Source organism: Neovison vison, chromosome 10 (genome assembly GCF_020171115.1).
Source record: "Neovison vison isolate M4711 chromosome 10, ASM_NN_V1, whole genome shotgun sequence".
NCBI classification, from domain to species: domain Eukaryota; kingdom Metazoa; phylum Chordata; class Mammalia; order Carnivora; family Mustelidae; genus Neogale; species Neogale vison.
The window spans coordinates 59,557,021-59,575,106 of NC_058100.1; the positions used below are offsets into that span (position 1 = coordinate 59,557,021).

The 18,086-nt window shown below is 58.9% G+C and overlaps 1 protein-coding gene across 1 annotated transcript in view; it reads left to right on the forward strand.

The window, feature by feature from the left end:
• The window catches only part of ITPKB (inositol-trisphosphate 3-kinase B), an 87,897-nt gene that overhangs the window by 60,148 nt on the left and 9,663 nt on the right, over positions 1-18,086 (forward strand). Inside the window, exons 3-4 of the mRNA XM_044267392.1 lie at positions 14,536-14,635; positions 15,831-16,044. Of these exons, the coding sequence (XP_044123327.1) occupies positions 14,536-14,635; positions 15,831-16,044 (314 nt within the window). The remainder of the gene's footprint in view (positions 1-14,535; positions 14,636-15,830; positions 16,045-18,086) is intronic.

Here is an 18,086-nt window from a genome sequence, read left to right on the forward strand (position 1 = left end):
GTACCGTACACATTGTGGGATTTGAATGGGTGCAAATCATCCCAACTAGCAAAGTGCAAAGAGGAGGCAGCTGAGCCACCAGATCTGGGGTTTCAGGAAAGAGTCCCAGGGCCTGCTTCTGTCAGGAAAGGGCCAGGAACCTGGGGCAGGGAAGGGGCACAGCAGTTTCGGAGGGAGGGCTCATGAAAGGAGGTGGCCTGTTTGTGGGGCCAGCGTGAGCCTGGGTGTGGGGAGACCCGAGTCTTGTCTGCTCAGCCGTGGTCTGGGTACACGGGGGTGCAAACTCCAGCTGCTTCTTACTCTGATGTGCAGAGTATCTCCCTGGATGCCTTTTGGGGGGCTCTGTCTTCCTTGTGTGCCCGAGCCCCGCTCCTCTCTGCTGCCAACTCTCTGCATTTGCCTCTTTCCCTGAAGTGCTGGTCCTTGGAGGCCACTGCCTTGAGCTCTTAACCTCCGGGCAAAAGTGAGCCTTCCTTCCCTGGCTCAGGAACACCCTCCTCACCCCATTCCCCCAATCTTAAGCCAGACTCCGGGGTTGGGCTGGGGATTCTGATGAGTCTCCACTTCTGCCTTCCCGACCAGGCTGAGTCTGGGGGGGCGCTCCCAGTGGTTTAATTACTGGTTGATTCCTGAGCCTGAGAAAGCAGTGTGCTGGGGCCGAGGGATTCAGGGTGGACTAGCCGTTTGATGCCCTGAAGACAGGTTCCCTCCACTGGAGGGGACGCTGCGGTACAACCCGGTCACGTGAGTCTGCTCGGAGACGTGCAGCACACAGACGTGCGAGGTCTGGGGCACAGGGGCCATGGAAGGGATATGGTGCCTTTGCTTCTGCACCAGGCCATGGAAGGGATATGGTGCCTTTGCTTCTGCACCAGGCTAAGGGACGTGAGGTCTGAGGAAAGCACAAGGAGGAGGTGATGCCTGGGTGGGCTTTTGAAGGATGAAGATTTCTTCTCTGGGCACGTTCCGTGAGGCGTCTCTGCCAGAGCAAATAGTCTAGAAGGCTCAGAAGCATTAAGCAGTCTGATATGTCTCAGCAAACAGGTGGTTTTTCTTCAGTATTGGGGGGGGCGGTGGTGCCTGGAGGGGCAGGCAAGAGCCCTCCGGGATCATCTGTAGGAGTCTGGTCTTTATCCTGAAGGCTTTCAGGAAGCCAGCAAAGGTTTGTTTGTTTGTTTATTCACAAGAGATGGAGAGCAAGAGAGGCAGGCAGAGGCAGGGGGAGAAGCAGGCTCCCCATTGAGCAGGGGCCCCAATGTAGGACTCGATCCCAGGACCCAGGGATCACAACCTGAACCAAAGGCAAACGCTTTACCAACGGAGCCCCCCAGGCGCCCCGCCTGCAAAGGTTTAAAGCAGGGAGGCGCCTGAAATTGACATGCTGAGATTTAAATTCTAGAAAGTTTTTGAGGCTGAAATGTAGAGTGCCTGCCTGGCGGCGTGGGTCATCCATGGAGTTGGCCGCTGGGCTGTGGATACTCAGAGGCATGGATCCCTCCAGTTTGCCCCTGGCATTGATTGTCGAGTTTTATGGCCAACATGTAACACGGGGCTTCCCCCTGGCCCAGTCCGACGCTATCATGTCTCCCGTCCCAGGCCAGGCCGCGGCTGGCAGTCCCCAGTGGCTGGTGCCCCGGTTCTAAATTCTGCTCTTACCGATGGGGGGCAGAGCCCAGTGAGGGCCTGCGCTGCTCAGCCGTGACTCAGTGTTGTTCCACTTCTCTGGCAAGCAGACAATGAAGTCCCCACCGTGGCGGCGTGCTCGGGTGGCTCAGAAGTCCCGGCTTCTATTTCAGCTCCCTTTGGTGACCACTGAGCTGCGTCGTGGGCTTCCACTGCCCCGCTCGCCTCTCCCCAGACCCTTCTAACCAGAGAGGCCAGTTTTCCTCAGGCATTATACTTGGATCCTTTAGCCCCGAATGGCCAGTGTCCTACCTTGCATATGGTACAGTCAGGTGTTCAGAGTGTCCCCTTGCTTTCCTACATCATCCTCCGTGAGGTCTGGCGTGGAGAGTGCTGTGCATTTCCTTTCTTTGTGCAGATGGAGAAACAGAGCTCAGCGCAGTAGGTCACAGGTCTGTCCACACTCACGGGACAGGCAATTGGACTACTTAGGACCAACAGAGGTCCTGAGCCCATCCTCGGCCCATCCCCTTCCTCTTTGCCTTTAAATCCAGCGGGTTGACGAACCTGCTGTCAGGTGCTGGGCAGGTGCTAATGTGGGAAGAGGGTCTGGTGACCCATCTCAAGGTGACCTCTGAGGTCTAGCTCGTAAGGATGCCACACCGAACGGTAGGCCACATATCACACAGATGGTTGGAGATCTGGGGTTTTGTGTGAAATGTCCTCATTTGTGTCAGCAACTAATTTCGAAAAAAAAAAAATTGTTGCCAAAGAAAATGACTACTGGGTAGCATCTCTGGGCCACATCATGTGGTCACGTGTCGCTAAGTGGCTGTACTCTGGGTCCGACTGAGGGCTGAGGGGAATTTGACCCGACTCCCCCAGGCGGGGCAGGGAGCGGACCTGACTTGGGGAGGGAAGGAGGAAAGAGTTTTCGAAGCTGCCGGTCCATTCACGACCTGCTGGCCAAGAGTTCCATGCAGAGCCCAGCCACCAGCATTCCCAGGCCACATACTCTCCATTCCCCTCCTGGGTCACCCTGAATTCTGGGGTTCTTTACTGCTTTCGTGCCTTCCTTCCTTTTCCCAAGATTGAAGTGACGACCGCTTGAAAATATTTTCTTTAATTGGGTTTTTCCTTAGTGACCTCGCTCAGAGACAGATGTGCCCTAAGAATAGCCTTGAAAGTTAAGGGGAAGAAGCCAGCCAGCTGGTCCTGTTCCCTAGAAGCGATGTCACAGTTCCTAAATGTGGGCCATCCCCAGAGGCCTCTGAGGGGCCGAGCCTGCCAGAGGTCTGTGGCCACGGTGAGCCTCCGGAGTCCCTCTCTGTGGGACAGAGTCCTTCCCGGTAGCCCTCGGTCGCCGGGAGGACAGATTTCCCACCTCACGGAGGACACTCTGTCTGACTTTCTCCAGGACACCCAGCGGAGGGCAGGTGCGGGTCACACCAGGGCTGCTCTCTGCGCTTGCTCAGCTCCCTCCTCTTGCCTATGGCCGGAGCATGGGGAGACAGCGCCCTGTCTGCCCGGAGCAGCCGTCCTCCAAGCGCCTCTCTAGCTCCTCGGGTTCAGGGCCAAAGCCCTCGGCAGGAAGGATTTACTCAGAGTCCGGTGGTCAGCCTCTAGCCTTCCAGAATTGATGTTTCAGATGACCCACTCACGTCTCTGAAATCGTGCTTTATTGCCCGCAAGTCAGGAGGAAGGAGAGAGGAATCGGAGAGAAATAACTTTTGCAGGGGGCTGTCGTGTAGCTCAGGGTGCAAGGGCTGTGTTTCTTGGCCCTCTGCTCTGTGACGCTAGGGGAGAAGGCAGGAGCGCCCGCAGCTGTGGGAAAACCCATGCGAGCTGCCGTTAGATATCTCCATATAAACTAAATGCAAACTCACTGTAGCTTAAAGCAAAAAGTGAAGCTGACCGTTTGTGGGTGTCCCTGCTTGGGGAGGGTGGGAGCCCCCCCACTGCTGTTGGCCCATGCAGGCCTCCAGGGGAGGAATTTGAGGCAGGACCTCCCAGGTCTGCCCTCCGATTGGACCTTGGGCTTCTCTGGCACTGGGAGGCCGGGGGACTCCCTGCCTCTCCCCGCAGACTCGGGCTGCCGGGAAAGTGCTCAGTAAGCACTCAGGGCCCATTTGACAGAGACGCACGGGGAAGGGCAATGAGTCAGTCTGTTTATGAAAATCACGCGTACCAGCACAGACGTCAAGATGACCCAGGGGACAGCCGTGTTCTGAGAGCTGATGAGTCTGGCTCATACTTGGGGGTTCGCTGCTGCGTCTTTTCAGCAACCTGTTTCCTGTGCCTGCAGTGACGAATGCGTGAACAGATGCACTGTGGCTCCAAGGAGCCCAGCTCTGTCCTGATGGGCTCCGGGAGGTAACAGGAGGCTGCGGGACTCAAGGAGGGATCCAGGGCTGGGTGCTTCTTTGGAAACAAGCTTTGGGTTTCTGACCATCATCTCTGCAAGCCCACATTCCCGTTTGCTGACCACCGCTTAACCCCAGGCAAATCCGTGGGCTCTGTCAGAAATATGAATTGTACCAACGCATCTTGCTTGCTTGGAAATACGTCCTAAATACAGCTCAATATTTGATGCTGCGTGGAAGTTCTCGTGCGGCATTCCTGAAAAGTTTCCGTCTTAGAAATTCCTTTCGTGGGAGTTCCCAAAATCTGGCTTCGGAGTTAGCCCAGACTAAGCCCCTTTGCAAATCTCTTACGAGCACTTTCTGGATGCTCAGAAGCTACTTAGAAGGCAGTATTGTGTCCATGAACATTCTTGGCCCAGAGAGGGCAACCTTTAAAGATGTTATATATTTATTTGAGAGAGAGAGAGACAGAGAACACGAGGGGAGGGACAGGGAGAAGCAGGCTCCCCCACTGAGCAGGGAGCCCCACTGGGGCTCGATCCCAGGACCACAGGATCACAACCTGAGCCAAAGGCAGAGGCTTAACCTACTGAGCCTCCGCAGATGCCCCCAGTGAGGTCACATTTTAGCAAGCTGAAGGTCGAGGAAACCTTCTGCTCTGTCTAGTGGTGTCTGATTCATAACCCAAAGAGTTTCGATCTCAAGGTATCTCCAAATTCCCGAGAGTGTGAGAGCCCCTAAGCCAGGAGGGCTCTGTTGGTAGCAGCACTGTGCTTCTGAGAACTGCAGGGACGGACGATGACCTTTTAGATCCCTCAACATTGTACAGAAAACCTCCCTGCATTTTCCTGGCCATCTAAATGTCATACCCCCATGTGGGACAAAAACGGGCAGTTGAGCTCTGTTGCCCAGTGGAGGCTTCCGGAAGGAGCAAAGAGACTTCTTTTAGACCATAGTCCCTGGGGGAGGGGATCGGAGAGCAGAGTGTCCGCTGGGGACACAGGCTGGTGGCTCGAAGGCCAGGCTGCCTCTCACTGTTGTCTCCAGCACCAGGCTTCCGAAGGAGCAGCTTCTGGGCCTTCTGGACTTCCAGAAAGTCTGTTGAACGCCAGCCCAAGCTCCCCCAGAGTTCATTTTGAGGCAGGGAATGGGACCATTGTGGGGACCCACTTCCTGCCGGCCGTGGCCTTCACCCTCTGCATGTCCCTCATGGGAGGAGGGATCCGAAGGCCTGTGCTGCGGAATAGAAGAAAAGGGGCCCAGGACATGCGGCTCACGTCTGCTGAGCCAACATGGAGCCTCTGCCGTTGTTTTATCCCCCAGAGAGGCGCCCCCTGTGGGACTCAGAGACCAGCCCCCACCCGCGGGAGGTGTGCTGTCATCACATCACTAGGTTACTGGATGCTGGGTCTGGGGCCCGCGCTACGCGCAGGGAGTTTCATCCTAAAAACCTTCCTGCCAGGCAGGTGGGATTCCTATTCTGCATTTGAGCTGGCAAGAGGCTGCTGACCCACCAGATGCCACCAGCCAGGAATGTCAGCCTCTCCTCCTGGCTCTATGCAGCTGGGAGGTCGTAGACCCTGGAGCCAGGATGCCTGGGTTCTGATCCTGCTTTTGCCACTCACCCGCTGTGGAACGTGGACAAGCTGTGTCCCCACCAATAACCTAGGAGAACGAGAGTCCCTGTGCGGTGCGTCGAGGCACTGGTGTCCCACCGCCATGATGCTTACCGAGCCTGGCGTCTGGCCCTCGTACTCAGTACCTATTAGCTGCTTATTCCATTCCTGGCACAGTGCACATGCCGTGAAGCTGGCCTGCCCCCACTAAGATTGCTTAGTCTCCTGGAGCTGGGAAGGGGTTGAGGGCCTCCAGCGCCCCCAGGCCAGGGAAGAAGTGGGAACAGGTGTGTAGGGCCAGGCTGGCTCCCCCACCGTGAGGAATTGCCCCCCTCCCGTCCCCCGGGGGCACAGGGAGCAGGGAGGGGGGTGCTGTGTAGCTCTACTCTTCCTTGCTGAGCAATGAGGACCTTCAGGAAATTTCCACCCTCTGTAAATGGGCTTTGTGTCTTTGCATTTTACCAAAGTGAAAATAAGGTCTCTGGGGAAGGGTGGGTGAGGCTGAGGGAGGGAAGGGCCCTGGTGCATGTCACAGGGGTGTGCGCCCCCCCCCCCCCCCCGCCAGCTGGGCAGAGCCCTGGGTGCCCTTTCCCAGAGGAAAAGCTGAGCTTTGTCCACTGGGAGGTCAGCTACTGGAGGCTGCCCTCCCCCACCCCAGGGCCCTTCCTGGCCTGGCCTCTCCCCATTTCCTCCTATTGTTGGTTCCCAGCCCCCAAGGTCCCGCAGCCTGGCTCCTGGTGTGAGAGGTGCACTAGTCCTCTGTGCATTCAGAGGTTTCCCTCTACCCCTCCCTCCCTCCCTCCTCTGTCTCCCTGTGTGTGTCCTTCCCCCTCCATCCCCCACTTCTCCCCACTCCTCTGTGTTTCCTCTAGCCCTCCATTATTATTTTTAGTTCTTAAGAGGATGAAGCCCAGGACGGAGGAGAAAGGAGGAGCCAAGTTAGTGACCTTCCAGGCCAGAGATGGAGCCTTTATGGGCCCTGCCTGGTAGGGAGTGTTAGGAACATTTCCATTTTGAGCAAAGGTACCTCCATCCCTGGCTAGCCAACCAAGGCTGAGCTGGCAAGATTGCAGGTCCCTGGGACGCCAGCTCCTGCAAAGCTAGGAGTTGGGGAGGAGGGCGGGTCTGGAATGTGCACTGTTAGGAGAGCTTTCTTTGCTGGGTGGACTGACCTGAGTGAAGGGGAGGGGGCGCTCCTCCAAACCCTATGTGGAGATGCTTCTGGAAAAATTCAGGCCCCAGCAAGTGGATGGGAGAGGGTGGGAGAGGGCCGGAGAGCAGGAGTGTGGACACATAAGGCCCGAAAGGCTTCTGGGAGTGGCAACGTGTTTATGGGGGGCCAGCTCCCTCCTGTGGCAGCAGGGGGCATTCGCTGGCTGGGCCAGGGCAGCCCCCCTGGTTGAGATCTGGGAGAGTCACCCTGACGAGGACTCCTGTGTGCCAGTCTAGGCCCAGAAAGTGGGCCTCTTGTTGCCACTGGAAGGAGGGAGCTCACCAGGAGCGCAGAGCTGGGCAGCCATTCAGGGTTCTCCTGGCTTCGGCCAGAATGTGCTGGAAGGCACTGAGTGGCTGGGGCAGCCCCCCGCACACAGGGTCAGCAGGGCCAAGCTCACATCAGGAGCGTCTACTCTAAAGCAGGAGCTGGAGGTCCCGACCAGGTCCTCCACCCAGAGCCTGGGCTCAGCGGCCCTCACCATGAGAACCCTGGGCCAGCTCCCACCTCTCACGCCTGCAACAGCCGAGGTGGCAGGCCTCTGGGACTAGAGAGGGCTGCCCGTCCTTGCTGTCCAGCCCCAGCCCAGCCGCCCATTCCACACTCCGGGTACTTAATCCACCCTCCATTGCCGGCTTCTCCGAAGGGCAGGCAGGAAGAGCCATACCCCGCCATGACCTCCGGGGAAGGTGTTCTGAACCGCCGCCCCCCCCCCCAGCCTGGAGAACGTCACGTGAGGAGACGGGAATAAAAGAAAACATTCCTCAGGTCTTTTTGCAGAAGTCTTTTTGCGTTTGGTTTTTAGGGGAATTTTCTTGTTTGTTAACGTGGGGGATGGCGGTTGGTCTTAAAGCCCGGACTTATTTTTAGCTGGTGCTACCTGCCCTGCCAAGTCCTTGGGCTTAATTTTTCCGATGGCTCGGGGTCTTGGTTTTGGAAGATCTTCCCTCACCAGCCCCCCTCCGCCCCCAGGCACACAGCTCACCGCTGGCGGGGACGGCTTTCGCTTGGGGCCCCAGCCAGGTTTCTAAGCGGGGCTCCAAGAGAGAGCCGTCGGGTCAGGGGCCCCTACCTGCCCGGGCATGCCAGCTGCCTGCTCGGAGGCTCTGCCAGGGCGAATACAATGAACAAAGTTGGCTGGCCTGGGCCTGGGAGCAGTGCGGGTTTTCCCCAGCACAGAAGGGAAGGATCACCAGGGAAACCCCAACTGCTGTTTCAGAGAGACCAAAAGAAGAAGGAAGAAAGAAAGCATTCTTCCAAACATGGACACCTCAGTGACTTTCGCTCAGCCTTTTGCAAGAGCAAAACAAAGGCACTGAGGCAGAGAGGGCTTTTCCCTGGGTTGTGGGGGGAGCTGGTCTCTCGCCCTCCCCTCTCAGGACTTTGTGAGGTGGGCCTTTCCTAAGTGTGTGTCAGGGAGGTGGTGCTGGGAATGCACTCAGAATGAGGCCCAGTGGGCCTGTCTGCAAGGTCGCTCTGGGGACAAGAGTCCTCGCTGTTGATCTGAGGCTTTGTTAATTGGGGGAGCGGCTGATAGGCCCAGAACAGGCAGAGAGGATGGGGAGCAGGGTGGGTGCTGGTTAGCCTGTTGGCTGGAACAAAACAAAATTCTCTGAATTAAATGGTGGGGACCAGGAAGCTGTGTGACCTTGGGCAAGTTCCTTAACCTCTCTGAACACCTGTCCTCCGGTGCAGAACAGACATGGCTGGGTCAGTGTGGTGAGGGAGGAGACATCAGTGATGTGCTCAGCTGGTTTAGGACCGCTCTCTAATGCGTGTGCACCCACACATAAGCCCCAACCCCCAGTCTCCGGAAGTGTTGTCTTGGAGAATCCCAGGGTCCAGAGAAGAGCCCCTTTTCTGACATCTTCAAGATTTCTCCTCGTCTCTCTTACCCTTAGAACAAAAGCAAGTGGAGACTATAATTATCGAAAAAGAAAAGTTAGCCAATGGGCCAGACTATTTCTATAAAAGGGAAGTGCTGAAGGAAAAAGCAGAAAATTGGGGGAACCAATTCAGTGGGAAAAAATTAACAAAATTCTGTAAAACCCCTTTTGTTAGAAAATGAAATGTGCGCAGCAATCTCACTGCTTACCCCTCAAATGCTATACTTTGGGGCACCTGGCAGACCTCTACATATGTGAAATGGGGTGATTTGGCAACTTTGCTGATTTTCTGACCCAAAACCTGGTGTCGGTGCCTGGGTCCGGCTGTCCCCTGAGGCCAGGAGCTCCCAGCAGCCGGGAGCACCTAGGGGGAAGCTTCTTGAGCAGTGAGTCACACAGTTAGGTTCTCTCCTTGCCCCCTGGCAACGATTTGACCTGCTGGAAGCGCCCAGCTGGGTTCTTGCCCGTCTGCCTTGCCTTGGAGTGAAAACTAGTTCAATTACAAAAAAAAAAGATACAGAAGAAAAAACAAAATGAACACCTGAGGTTGTCTTGTCCCTTGAGCACCTGCACACCTGTATTATCACATCCTTGGTCCTCCCCGCCACCCTGTGGGGCACACCCTGTGTGGGCAGGCAGGGCACATGTCACGTTCTTGAGCCCACTTTGCAGATGAGAACACTGACGAGGGCAAAGGGTCCAGGTTCAAACACTTGCTCGCTGCCACGGCTGGGAAGTCCACAGCTACCTGGGTACCTTAGTTGGCATCGGGGGGCTCTGACCACGGTGCGAGGGGGCAGACCCAGCCTCTCGCATGCCTGTCGGATTTGGTCTCCCTCCTCCGGAATCCTGTATGGCTTGGCTCAGCCTGCAGGCCGGGCTGACCAGGGTGTCTGCTCAGGGACCCCCCCTGCTAGGGAAAGCCTGGTGGGGCCAGGGGCCAGGGGTCTGTCCCTCAGGAGGCTCACACTTGTCCAGATAAGAGCTGGTGTGCATGTGTGTGCAGGGAGGGCCTTCTGGAAACACCCAGAGGGCAGGCTTCCAGGGCAAGGTGGGTCCGATCTGTGCTGATTTAGCGGAGTCCTCTGCAGTCATTCTTGAGGAGAAGTCCTGAGGGCAGAGACCGACACCCTTGCAGGATTCTGTGGGTGGGTGGGGAGAGGTGTGTGGAGCCCTGCCTGCCCGCAGGATCTCCCTGGCCGGGGAGAGTACATTTAGTGAACTGCTGCTCATACTTCCACGGGGGGATGGGGGAATGGGGGGTGCCGGCTGCCTGAACGTATGCAGCCCGTGAGGCAGTCCTTGGAAAAAGGAGTGTCTGCCTCCAGTGTCACCCCCCTTTCTCCCCACCCTACCCCAGTTGCTGGCTGCGAGGAGCAGGCCCTAGAGGGCCCCGGCCTGGGCAGCTCCTGTGAGGGAGGCTGGGCACTGGGCTTGAACACTTCCATGAGGTCCACTCTCCGCCCAGCACATGAGAAGGAGGCCACCAAGGAGGACAGAGCAAGGCCAGACCCAAAGAACAGGCAGGAGGGGAATGAGTGCTTTGAGCCCCCAAAGAGAGTCTCAGGCACTTACAGTGGAGCCCTCCCCTCCCCCCAGCACTGAAGAGCAGCCCATGGTCAGGCCAAGGCCGAGCAGGTCAGGGCCGAGCAGGTCAGGACCCAGCAGGTCACCTGCTCCTGCCAATAGGCTGAGCAGTTGGCCCCCACAGGAGGCAGGGACAGCTTCCCAAGTGGGAGAGCTGGGTGGCCACAAAGTACCTTGAAGAAGCCCCAGGCTTGCTTCGGGCTCAGCCATCCTTGTGTTGACAGTCTTATGAAGTTCTAGACAAGGAATCCCATATGTCATGTCCTTGGTCCTTTGTGGGTGGCCTGGCTTCTCCCCCCCGACCCAGTCCCGCTCTGGGTCCCTGCCCCCTCCTCCCCTCGTCGCTCCTTCCTCCTTGTCTGCTCCGTGGAAGACGAAGACCAGACTCCGAGGTGATCCTGGTCAGCCCTTCCATCTTTCAGAGCCAGTGCTCCCCTGCAGCGTAAGCGGGCCCTCTGGGGGAGCAGCCAGAGAATGGTGTTTCCCCAGGAGCCACCAGCCTCACGGGGAGGCTCGCATCAGATGCTGGCCAGGCTGCCTCCCCTGGGCTCGGGCCAGGGACCTGTGGCCCCACTGGCTAGGGGACCATGTCCGCCCTGGGCGCTTGGGGGCCTCTGGGCTGCTCCGGGCCCTTCTGGGGCTAGGGCAGCCTGTGTGCTTGGAGGCTGAATGAAGGCGTCTGCCCGCGTGGGCCCCCACCTCTAGAGAGCAGCTTCGCGTGTGCCAGACATCCCCGTTCCCCCCGGCCGGTGATGCAAGGCGCTCGAAGTCTGAGCTGCTGGGATTGCCTGGCTGTGGTGCAAAGGCTCGTCTGGGCTGGGCCAGGCTCAGGCACCAAGAGGGTAGAGGTCTATTTTCAGAGGTTTTCCTCCCCCTACACACTGCGCCGCATTCTCTGACCCGTTTCCTCTCCCTGGCCTGGCAGGTGCGAGGGGACGGAACTTCCTGGATTGATTTCCAAACATCGGACATCTCCAGGCCTCTCCCCTCCCCTGTCCTGCTGGTTTGGGGTTTTTCCTCCTAAATTGCAGCCGGAGCATAGAGTGAGGCCCCAGCTCTCACCAAGCGAGGTACAGCCTGCAGCAGGTCCCCTGCACTCATGGAGGAAACAGAGCAAAACCCAGATCATTCTTATTTGACCCGGGGGGGTGGTCCGCGAGGGGTCTGTGTGGCGGGGTATCACCCCCCCTCGGTAAACCGGCACCATTACCTGAAAGAGCTCACTTGGGTCAGCTGACCGCAGAGTCCAGGCGAAAGCCTGCCCTGGGGCACTGCACCTGCTCGGCTGGGAGGGCCTTGCGTAGTTCTTCCTTTCCTGTGAAGGGCTCCCAATAGCATCCCAAGTGCAGCCCTCCAGCCCTGGTCAGATCTGGGACGTATCTGGGGTTTGAGTGCCCAGGTACAGCGTGTTTCCCGAAGGCTCTGGGCTCCTCTGCTAAAGGAGGCTCCGAAGACTCACCCTGAGCAGAGCAGCTCCCTGACCGCCCAGGGGACCCATCTTGAGGATGGTGGGGGCAGGGGTGGGCTGATTCCCGCCATCTCCCGGCTCTCCCATGGCTGTGGCCTGCACGGTCCTTTCCCAGCCCAACTGCCACCTGCCCGTGCTTTCTCTGGGTGGTGCTAGTCACATTCGACACCGCCTGGGTGCCCCCAGCATGCAAACCCACAGGCAAGAATGTTCCACCGCCCTCGACCGCCCTGGGCAGACTTGGTATGGAAGGACTCTCGTGGCCTTGGCCCTTTTCATGGGAGAGGCAGCTTCCTCATGCCAGGAAGGAGCCTGAGCAGAAGAGCTCAGCATGAACTATTGAGGAGCCCCTGCCCCCCGAGTCCCCCCTCCTCTCTGGCTCAGACTCTCCCACACATAACCCATCTTCATGGAGTGGCTTTTGCTCCTGCTATCAGGGGAACGCATGTGCTGATCCCATCTGACAAGTCAGGGGGAGGGGTCCACCTGCCTCCCGCGCACCATCACGCTGCCCTGCTCCAGGCTTCCCGGCCCAGCCTCCAGAGCTGGTGTCGGCCGCTCACCCTCAGCCCCTGCTGGACCCAGCTGTTCCAGACAGGTTCCATCCCACGGGCCTGCAGGAGCCTTCTCCCCCAGGTCTGTCCCCGCCCTGCCTCTGTCGGTCACAGCCTCCGTGAAGGCCTTCCTTCCCAGCACCCACCCATCTTGGCATGCCCCTCGCTAGCCATGGGACCCGTCCTCCCTGGGTTGTCTATCACCACTGCACCTACAGATATAATGCGAGGTGACATATTGCCTGTGGGGGACGCCAGCCCTTGACGGTCCAGCTATGCAAGGAGCCTGGGGGACCAGCGGCCCCTCTCTCAGTAGGTAGAGGAGGACTCTAAGGCCCCAGAGGGGCAGGGAGGGGCGGCGCAGGGTGGGTTTAGTTGTCCCTTGGTGGGAAAGTGGCATGGGGTGGGTCAGCCCTGGGCAGGGGACGTGTGTCCTCCTGCTCCCACGCTGCACCTGTCACACCCCCGGCCCCTGCATGGTGGCTGGCTGTGTGCTCTGGCTTGACCGACCTCAGCGTCTCCCCCACGGGCCCATCAGGCCACCGCCCGGCCTGTAAGGAGGTTTTTCCGTTGTTGCCCCCCCCACACTGCGCTGTCTGTGCCGCCTTCTGGGTGCTGAGATAAGTCACGCCTCTGCCTTCCTTAGCCTTCTTTGGTGATCTCCATCAGAAGGATCTAGAAGATCAACCTTGCCAGTGGAGGCCCGGCCCTTTTGTCACATGGCCTGGCGTAAGAATAGACTAGGTCTTGGTGGTGGGGTGAGGGTTTCTGGCAGGTTTAGTAGGGAGGAATTCTTCTCCTTAAACAGATTTTCACTTGAAGGCCTGATGACAGAAGCAGCTGAGTCTCGGCAAAGAGAGAAAACCCGGGGCGGCTGATTTAACCTTGAATCCACCTTGGCCGCCCGCAGCCTCTGCAGGGATGGGGCCCCCGTCCTCAGGATGACAGCTGGCGGCTGTGGGGCAGGGAACCAGGACATTTCATTTACAGGGTCCTCCCAGCCAAGGTGGGAGACCTCCTCCTCGCCCCCCGCCCGCCGCAGAGCTCCTAGCTTCTCCTTCCCCTGCGCAGAGCCCCGGAGCCCCCCGTAGCTTCGTGCTGTGGTCTTGCTGGCTGGGGACTCGCTTTCTCAGGGACCTGTGGCACTGTTCAGCGCAGGTCCCCACCCCCCTCTAGGGATGCCTGTGTTTGGGGCCCGTGATCTTCCCATGGTCTTCCATCTCAGATTCTGTCCCAAAGTGAATGCGGGGCTGTGTGCTTCTGGAGAAACATGGATTGTGGGGGAGAAGAAGACTTTTGTGAGGCAGGCGTGTGAGATGGAGGTTTTGCAGGCCAGCTTCATTCATCACTGACTTCCAAGGGTTCGGTTCTACCCGTGGACGGGATAGTGATGGCCCCACATGCTTCTTGCAGAGTAAAATAAGGTGCTGAGTCAGTGTCAGTTCTCCTTTTCATGCAAGGAGCCCCTCGGCTCCTTGTCCACGGGTGTGCACGCACGCACACACACACACACACACGTGCACACACAGGTTTTATCTGAGAGACACCCAAGAAGAAGTACGTTGGAGAGCAGGGACTTGCAGGCACATTCGCCCCTGTGCTCCCGGGCCATGGGGTGCAGGGTGCCTTCCCCAGGGACCCTCCGCAAAGTCTCCCTTCAGGTCTGTTGCAGGCAAACAGTGCCTCTGCCGCCGCACCCACAGGTACAGTGTGAGGTGACACAGCCCTCTCTCCTCTGCCTGCTGGAACGCTGAGGCCATTTCCTGGAGTCCTGGAGGGTCCAGTCATGCAGGGAGCCTGGGGGACCAGCTGCCCCCCCCCACTAGGCAGAGGAGGAGCCTGAGGCCCCAGAGGAGCAGGGAGGGTAGGGTACAGGGTGGGTTTAGTTGTTCCCTGCTGGAGAAGTGGAAGGGGGTTGTTAGCGCTGGACAGGGGACATGTGTCCTCCTGCTCCCACGATGTACCTGTCACCCCTTGCCCTAAAGGTGCCCTTGCATCTGGGCCTTCTGCTGGGCAGCAGGCCTTGCCAGGCTCCCTCTGACAGTGAACACACCGCATGGGTGACAGAGGAGAGGTCCTCGGAGCCGCCAAGGGCACCTGCCCGGAGGCTGTGCCGCTTCTCATCTGGGGGCCACCGGCAGCGAGTTACCTTACTTTGAATTCATCCTAACTGGAAAGTATTTGTTCCCTTTCTAATGGAGACTTTTCTGTGTGCTTGTTTCTAGAGCAAATCATGGAGGAAAATAAAAAACATGGTTCACTGGTCTCCCTTTGTCATGTCTTTCAAGAAGAAGTACCCTTGGATCCAGCTGGCAGGACACGCAGGTAGCGGCACGCCCCTCCCCCCACAGCTTTCCTGCCGGACTGCTAGCTCCCCTGGGAGACACCCAGAGCCTGTGGGCAGAACGGGTCTGGTCCTGCACACTCCCAGGGACAGAAGCTTCTGGAACAGCTTCTCTGAGACCCCAGCGTGTGCATTCTCAGCCAGACTTGCCAGGTGTGGCCTGAGCCCTGCCTTGGGGACAGCTGCCCCCTCCAGAGCCCATGCCACCCCTTCCCCAAACACATGCATGTCCCCTCTTCCTCCGTCCCTGTCATCTTCGGGCTTTCTCTCCCCGTCTGCCTGACCTCTGCCTGGACTCATCAATAAAACCTGTGACATCATCAGCCCTGCAGCTTGACCACTCCTGCATCAGCTGGGACAAAGAGGCCATACCGAGCGCTTCATTGAGCGCCTACTGTATGCCCAAATCACCTTAGTCTTGGGGGTCACAACATTCTTAGAAACACAGTCTCTGTCCCCCATCTTATAGGTGGGGAAGGTACAGGCAGGTCACCCCTCAAACAAAGGAGGGTCCTAGGTGTAGCTGGCCAGGGCACCTGCCAGCCACCAGGGAGGAGGGACTTGTCACCCCAGAGCCCGAGAGCCGGCCAGTCCACAGGTAGGGGGCCTTTGGTGAGCACTGTCCTTTGGGGAGGTTTCGGCGGCTGCCCCAGACTTGACCCTCATGACCACAGACCAGCATGGGATCTGACATTTCCTTTATGTCCCCAACACCTGGGCCCAGCCCCAGGTGCTTGGACAGACGCCTTCCTAAATAAACACTCCTTGACAGTGTAACTGAGGAGCACTGTGCAGGTGGGCAGTGCCTCGGACCCCCGCTTCTCAGCCAGTGTCCCTGTCCCAAGACTGAAGCCGGCCCTCCCAGGACTTCCGTCCTGAGACCAGAGGCGCTTCATCACCCAAGAAGCAGGACCAGCAATGGGTTAGGGGTGGTCACGGGAACACTAGAGGTACGATGGGGCCCTCCAGCTGCACGTGCCGGTGTCCTCTTCTGATAAGGAGCCTGTGGTCAGGGAAGCCAGGGAACTGGCTGGCCGCCGGGACCTGCGTCCACGCCCCCAGAAAGGCTTGTTCCACAAGCGGGGACCCTGGGGGCAGCCCCAGGAGACCTTCCTGGGGGGCTGGGGCCTGGGGGTGGGGGGTCAGGAACCAAGGGCCTCCTCCCTCACCCCACAGGGAGCTTCAAGGCGGCAGCCAATGGCAGGATCCTGAAGAAGCACTGTGAGTGTGAGCAGCGCTGCCTGGACCGGCTGATGGCCGACGTGCTGAAGCCCTTCGTGCCCGCCTACCACGGGGACGTGGTGAAGGACGGAGAGCGCTACAACCAGATGGACGACCTTCTGGCCGCCTTCGACTCGCCCTGCGTGATGGACTGCAAGATGGGTGTCAGGTGAGCCCAGCGCGTGCGCGGCAGGCTTGGGGATCCGCGGGGACCACGGGAACCCCAGCCCTGCCCCAGCCCTGTCATATGGCATGCAGAGGAGATGGGACCCTGGCTTTGCCCCTCACAGCCTCCTCCCCTTTCTAGAGCCAAAAGCTGTGGGGCCGGGAATGGGTCGGCTCCGTGCTGAGCTAGCCTGGGGAAGGCAGAGAGAATTGCCTGCCTCTCTGGGCAGCAGGGGTGGGGGTGCTGCTCGGAGTAGCAAGGGGGCGCCGCATAGGGAGGCTGGGGTAGAGGCCCTTCCTGTGACTCCTGTGCCCACACCCGGGGGTAGGGAGAGCTTGTTATTGGAACGTGCTGGCTTGCCAGCAGAGACGTGCGCCTGCCCTTCGAGTATAAGGGGAGCCCAGAAGCTGCTCCCTTGGCGGACATGGGGTGCTCCAGGGGCCCCCATGTAAGGCACAGAAGCCGTAAGGGGGCACATGGGCCTGTGCATGGAATCGGGTCCGAGCCCTGGCATCTGCCCGGGGAGACAAGCCAGGGGAGGACTCGGGAGGGAAGGAGACAGGAGGAGCAGCCAGGAGCAGAGAGGGCCCGAGACCATGCCGTCTGCTGCCTGGGCCCTGTCTTGACTGCATGGTGTCCTCGTCCCTCTCAGACTTGGACCATTCTGTCCCAGGAGTCCCCGAGCGGCTCCTTCTGTCCTGAAAGCCCTGTCCTGCCTCCCAGGAGCCTGACTGGGCCCTGGCAGGTCTGGGCCCTGGGGCCTATGTTTGCTTTGGGTGGCGGAAGCAGATTTATTTCTTCCAAGGGGAGAATGCGAAAGACCAGTGTGTCTGTATGTGTGTGATAGAGACCAGGGCCAGGGAAAAAGCCCCGTTTCCCTTCCCTCCTCACTCTTCCTGGGACTGTCAACTGAGTCAGACCCTGCGGGCTGCATTCCTTCTGTGTTGTCCCCAGGAAGGGACCAAGGTGGGGGAGGTCCAGGCCCCACTCCGCTCTTCCGTGTCCTGACCACCCTCCCTCCCTCTGTCCAAGGCCCTCACTGCTCTGGCCCACAGGAGAAAAAAAAACTGTCCCTCCAGGCACCACGTGGCCACTGCTCTCCCCCAGAGTCTTATTTCTGTCCCAGGAAGGCCCTTGCAGCTCCAGGGAAGACGCATAAATATTCCGATGAGTTCACTCCAACCGTGGCCAAAGAAAGTATAGCCTGAGGGAACAACCTGCGGCTAGTGGGTCCCGAAAGGCTGCCCTGTGGACCTGTCTGTTCCTCGGGAAGCTGCTGGGGACAGGGGCCCCCCTCCACCTGAGGCTGCCTTCTGTCCCCTGAGTACCCCCATTGGCGGCCCCAAGGCGGAGGCCGTGGTGTGGGAGCTGAGTCCGCGTGGGGTGGGGGGGTTCTCTGCAGAAAGGGTCCTGCCTCAGCTTCTCCTCCCTGCTTCACAATGCCAGAGACGGACCCCTCTGCATTCCTGCCAATCAAAGGCAGGGTCATGGCCCAGATGAGCAGGGGTCACTGATGCCACAGGGGAAGGGGACCCAGCAGGGGCAGGTAGGGCAGCGTGTCCAGACCAGGCCCCAAGGGGGCTCCATGGCGCCCTGTGTCTCTGCGGGGACTGCGCTGCCTCCCCAGCTCTGTCCATCCAGAATCCTTGACCTCACCACCTCCCCTAAGACCAGCAGTCCGTGGCCACTCCCAAAGTGTGGCCCGTTCTTGCCAGAGGGAAGAGGCCTGAGTCCCTGACCTGACACGTGGAGACTTAACACAAGGAAGAAGCCGGCTGGCCGATCAGCAAAGGCAGCCTTGGCCATGGTGGGGGCCTAAGGAGCAGGTGACATGGGCACCTGCAGTGTCCTAAACCGAGGGCCTCACGGGGCTGGGGTTCCACATGGACATAGGCTCATGTGGCTCTGGCGAGTTTTCTCAAATGCAACCCTGTGGTCCTGTGTGTTGTGTGGCCTGCCAGGCAGAGTCAGAAGCGCCCTTCTGACAACCAAATCAGGCTGGTGGGTGGAGACTGGGATCGTCCACAGCTTTTGAAGCCATTAGT